General features: G+C 30.3%; 1 protein-coding gene across 1 annotated transcript; it reads right to left on the bottom strand.

Moving 5' to 3' along the window:
- Positions 1-2,169: 2,169 nt before the first annotated feature.
- LOC118045275 (terpene synthase 10) lies at positions 2,170-5,392 on the bottom strand. Its single transcript, XM_035053861.2, has 7 exons — positions 5,165-5,392; positions 4,815-5,082; positions 4,363-4,741; positions 3,894-4,112; positions 3,640-3,778; positions 3,201-3,449; positions 2,170-2,500 (listed from the first exon to the last, which is right to left on the bottom strand). Exons 1-7 carry the CDS (start codon positions 5,390-5,392, stop codon positions 2,213-2,215), a joined length of 1,770 nt encoding a protein of 589 aa, XP_034909752.1. The 3' UTR covers positions 2,170-2,212.
- Positions 5,393-5,807: the final 415 nt, after the last annotated feature.

Here is a 5,807-nt window from a genome sequence, read left to right as displayed (position 1 = left end):
GAATTTCCAATACATGCAATAGATACCTAATTGAGAAAAAGGACTTCCTTGGGACCCAATTTAAGTTGGGAACTTGTGTACGAGAAGTTATCCCTAAAGTAAAATTGCAAAATGACATTTGAGTGATTGATACGTGTTCTAATTTAACATGTGGTTAACATTTGTCAATTTTAGTCAAGGTCATTACAGGAATAACATTAATTATATATTGAGTCTCATTTAAAAGTTTAAGTTATTGTGCTGAGAATATTATTTGATATGGTATCAAAGTCTTGATAACCAAACAGTTATAAATTTGAATCTCACCATTCTCATTTATTCAATAAAAATCAAGTACATTGTAGTGTAAGTCTATACAAGTTTCAAGTTTAAAGGGCTTTCACTTCAGAAGAGTGTTAAAAAATAATATAAAAGTTATATATTAAGACTTCACTTAATATTTTAAATTATTAGATTGAGATGGTTTTTTGATAGATTATTACCAAATGCTTTACAACAATGTATAGCTAGTGGCTTTTATTTTTCTCGTCAAAGATATACACTTCAAATAAGGAAGCCGCCTCCATTTAATTTTCCATATCAACATTTTTCACGAAACCAGTTCACACTTCAAATCAGTACTTCATATATACTGTATGGCATAGTATACTTTGTCACATCCGGACATCACAGTAACAAAATAACAGTCATGAGAACATTTAAAAATAACAGTTAAAGTCACCCATATTTGTTATCATTATGTTAGGATTGTTGAATTCCAATACCGATTAGGATTTAAATTTATAAAATTTAAAATTCTTAAGAATTCTAATATTATTAAGACTTTACAGTATTAAGATTATTTTCAGTTGGAGTTTTAACAATTTTTCATCATAGACTTGCGATTTGGAGTTTATGCTAGCTTCACTCATGGCGTCCAACTTGCACATTACCTTGGATACAAGTAAAGCCCGCCCAAAACCCCTAGGAAATATATGTTTTTTTTACAAAGAAAGTGCTTAGAGTATTACGAGATGATTGTTTGTTAGAAAATATTTTAAAAAAAAATTATATATAAAATAAATTTTTAGAAAGTGAATTATTTTTTTATGTTTAATAGTATCATGAAAAAATAAATTATAAAAATATTTTCTAGTATTTAACTATGTCATGAAAAATAACTTATTAATATTTGTTTTCAAGTTTATTAAAAGAATGATGAGCAAAAATTTGGCTGATAAAAAAATTAAAGGAGGATGAAATTAAAAAAATATATAATTTTATAAATTACTTCAAATAAAAAATAACAATAAAAAAATAGAGACCAAATCTTACAGATAAAAAAAAATAAAAGAGGATGAAATTGAAAAAAAAATCAATTTCATAAATTATTTCAAGTTGAATAAATAGGAATAAAAAAATAGAAATCAAATCTGATAAATAAAAAAATTTCAATTGAGAAAATGATAAGATAAAAATAAATAATAATTAAAAGAATGAGTATCAAAGTTGATATAAAAATTAAATTAAATCAAATTCTAAGGGATAAATAGAAAAAAAAATTCAAAACAAAATATACAACAATCAAAAGATTAATGATCAAATTTAATATAATTAATAAATAATAAGATATTTTAATTTGTTTTGTAATTCTCTAGAAAATATTTTCTACTCAAAATAAAAAGAAAACACTTTTTTGAAAATTACGGCTAATTAAAGGGCTAATATTTAAAATTTAAATATGTTCATGGTTATCATAGGATAGTTTATATGTATTTTTAAGAGGATAAATTATTATATATACTTAGTGCTTCAAATCATTCATAAGTTATGCTACAACAAATAACACATGGAAATGGTACATTTAATTATCCATTTAGTTAATATAGATGAATTGATAGTCTTAATCCATCTTACAATTTCTCGTATAAGAGAGACAGGTACAAAATAGGTGATGCTAATTTATTTGAGCTATAAAAATTAGTCAATCATAAATAATAAAATAAAATGATCGAAAATGAATTATTTGATAATTGAAATTTTATTTTAACGAAGGAAAATAACAACGTTGGAATTACAATTATTTATTCTAGAAGTCAAGTTTTATTACATATAGCATCTGGAATCTAATAATTATTTGACGCACCAAGGGACACTCTTCCTTTCTAATTTGATACAAGTCGCTCCCATGAGCAATTATATCAAATTAATTAGTCCCTTTTTTCTTACGAAATTATAAAGGCTTAATAAGTAAGGACATCACCCGATCCTTGGTCTCAAGATGTTCAATAGCATGCCCATCTCCATATTGGTAAATGCATTGTGCTGTTCGTGCAAGGTTGACTGCAACACCCATGATAGTTTGAGAGATATGGGGATTAGAAAATTGAGAAGCATTTATTTTCTTCCATGCATTGCTGATTAATTTCTTTATATGATCACGAGCTTCTTCTTCAGAAGCTTCAGTTTCGTACATGTAACATTGGATTGATTTGGAAACGTCTCCTCTTTTCATTTCATCCTGTAAATGAAAAATAGAAAATTAACTTATATTCTTAAAAAACAAACAAAAAAAATCATTTCCACCAAAATAAATATGGATATACTTACAAACTGAAATCAATTAATTGATGTAGAGATTTACTAAAAAAATATACCTAACATCCATAGTGTCCATGGATTTTTAAAATAAAAGAGCAGATACCATGGTAGAGATCAACAAAAAATAACGGCCTTTTACCAGTAACAACACGGAAGAGATGTCGGAAATTTGAGCAAAGGAGAAAATATATCTCTTTAATTATTTTTCACTTAAGATTGTTTTTACTATGTTGTTAACAAAACATGATTTAAAATTGAGTGGTAGATTATTAAATAAAAACAATTTTTCAACATATTGAAGGTAAGAAATATTGTGCAAAAATAAAAACGAATGTTCAATATTTGATTAGAAATATCAAAAAAGAATTAATTCCTAATATAATGAATAAATGTTGCTTGAATGAATAACGTTGTAAGACACATAATTAAAAATTAAAAATGATAAGTTATAAGCTTGAATGAATAACGTCGTATGACACATAATTTGAAACCCTTAAAACTCATTCTCTTTAGTATGTGGTTAGAAAAAAAACAGATTTAAAAAATAATTTACCATAAAAAGGACGAACAAAAATGGGAAGGACGAAACTATGTCTCGGAGTGGGAGAAGTCTAGCATACCGAGGAGGTTCCAAGATCATCAGCAAGGCGTAAAATCAGGGATGACCATCGAATTATATCTGGGTATTCCTCCATGAAATGCGAGGCCTCCTCTGTTGTTGGATTCGAACCATAAAAATATGTATGAACAATAGCCAATGGTACTGCAATTGAAATCCATGCATTATCCAAGTATTCTTGAAGAGTTGGTGTATATCCACTGTAGTACCACTTAGCCTCCAACAGATATGATTTACATAAATCTCCCCACTGAAAATTAAGAATGGCACATAAATAAATCAGCTTGATAATTTTCAAAATCTAATTCTATCTTTTCACTTCATATTGCATCAAAGATAATCTTATGTTCCATTAAAAAAAGAGAGAGAGGCTAAAATGGAGACGTCAAAATATTTTAAAAATATCACTAAAATTAAAAAAATAAAAAAAATAAAAATACCGCTTTCTTCAAGCAAGGGAGGCTGTCAACTCCTTGATCTCTTAGAATATCATAAGCAATTTCGTTTATCGAATTGAACAATGCGAAAAAACATAATTTCATATAGTCTGGAAGACAATCCATGAAATTAAGATCCCATCTGAAATTTGAACATATAACAAGTAAAAAACAAAAAATAAAACGGTGCAACATATACTAATATAGCATTAATTATAAATGTGCCCTATAGCCCAAGACTTAGGTGCTGCACAAACCTTACAATGGCATCTGTGAATAGCTCAAGCTCATCTAAGGTACCATGGACATCATAAACATCATCAACTGTTGTTATAAGTGAATTAATTTTTGCTAGCATTCTCCTAATATTACCAAACTGAGGTTCAAATATGATCCCCACAGACCATAAGAAATACACCATCAGCCTGTCCCTGGCAAAATCCAACTTTTCTCCAAGTCCTGTTATCTTCCACCACCTTTTCATGTCAAGAAATTAAACTATCACCGTTAGAGAGAAGCTATATAAAGTAAACTTGATTAAATTTTATAATATTAGTGAACCCTCAAATCTAAATATTGTTTAAATTAATTAACATTGGAGGATCATCAAATCGAAAAGTTTAAATTGTTACATACAATTTAATTGAATAATATTATTTTTTATTTGTAGTTCAAGTTGCTTCCAATTTATAAAATAATATGAAGTATCTTCTCAATTATACGTACCTAGATGAATCTTTCAGATCTTCTTGGTGTACCGCTTGTACCATGTTGAAATCTAGTTTTGCTAGTTCTAACAAAACAGGTTCCATGTCAGTTTTAGTTTCATACAAATTGATGAACCAATGGGCCTCCAATCTTAGCATCCTCCAAGCCAATGGAAGCTCCAAGGCATGGCTCACCAGCTCTGAAAGATATTCGGTAGGGTTGCACTTCTTGACATAGTTTTCAAGAGTTTTGGTGGTGAAGTCTCTTGCATCTTCTAAGATGTTCTCACCTTCTACCAAGAAGTATGAAGCTTCATACAGGTTTAGCATTCCCTTCAAATCGTCATGAATACATGCCCTAAAGTTTCCTTGTTCATCCTTGAAATGATTGAAAACCTCTACAAATGGAGATCACAATTAGTCATGAGAAAGCGTATAACCATCGATTTCTACAACGATTAAAAGACTTACCTTGAGGTACAAGATATCCACGCTGCCTTAAGAGTCGAAATTCTAGAGCAGTAGCATACAAATCATGTGCTGTCGCTGTATTCTCTATATGATTTTCATCAAATAAGCTCTTCAAAGTGCTCTTTATTTCATCAACGAAATGGTAAGATAATCCAAGTCTTTCCAAGGTATCGATTAGCTCAAGTTGATCCAAGGGTTTCGATGCATTCGCCAGCATCATCCTTATGCTTGCCTTCAGCTTTTCGCTTCGCGCTATGTACGGCTCTCCCTAAACAACATCAAATTCAAGTAGTCAACTCAAGTTGCGTGACACTAAAATAACATGAGATTACAAGGACAAACAATTATACCTTATATTTACTAGTCAGTGACTGAACAAAATCATAGTCCCACATGGAAGTTTGGTAATTTGCCGACCTCCGGACAATTTGGTCATCATCTCCGGTGGCAACCATGCATCGACCTTTAGTAGGTACAGAGCGAGAATTCTTGCTTGATACAGATTCTACTAAGGGTCGACTAGGAGATGCTAATGTGGGGAGAGCGCTAAACGATGAATCCAAGTGGGTGGGAGCCATTCCAAAGTGTTTTGGACTAGAAAAGTTTTAGTTGAGGATGGAAATTCCAACTACCTCTTTATATTTATACAACATTCACACGTGGTTGTATATACACTACATTTACACCTTTTTATAATTTTTTTATAAAATGATGGCATGTGTCGCACCCGACATCGCAGCGGCCCACAAAATAATTCTCTTTGAATTCTCTATTATGGAAAAAGAACAGATTCTGGCATCCGGTTCTTTTAGAAAAAAATGTCTTGTTTGAGGAGTCGCCACCTAGTATTATGGTCACTAGGAACCCTAACTGGTCAACAGAGATTCTATGGCTCGGGATTGGTTACGTAAAAGAGAAGATATTATCACCCCTTAAACGTTCTGCCTAAGGCAGACTGCATTGTTGGTTTTGTCTTAAATTGCCAAATATTTA

The sequence above is a fragment of the Populus alba genome, chromosome 19 (genome assembly GCF_005239225.2).
Source record: "Populus alba chromosome 19, ASM523922v2, whole genome shotgun sequence".
In the NCBI taxonomy this organism is placed as follows: domain Eukaryota; kingdom Viridiplantae; phylum Streptophyta; class Magnoliopsida; order Malpighiales; family Salicaceae; genus Populus; species Populus alba.
The sequence above is the reverse complement of the archived record's forward strand: the minus strand, read 5'-3'. Positions and strand labels throughout refer to the sequence as shown.

What these genes read in the sequence shown, in the direction of transcription:
- LOC118045275 (XM_035053861.2), bottom strand. Translation starts at nt 5,392, where the DNA reads ATGGCTCCCACCCACTTGGATTCATCGTTTAGCGCTCTCCCCACATTA. An exon ending in TGGATATCTTGTACCTCAAG is followed by an intron (nt 4,742 to 4,814) that starts GTAAGTCTTTTA and finishes CTCCATTTGTAG; the next exon opens with AGGTTTTCAATCATTTCAAG. An exon ending in ATGATCTTGGAACCTCCTCG is followed by an intron (nt 2,501 to 3,200) that starts GTATGCTAGACT and finishes TTTCATTTACAG; the next exon opens with GATGAAATGAAAAGAGGAGA.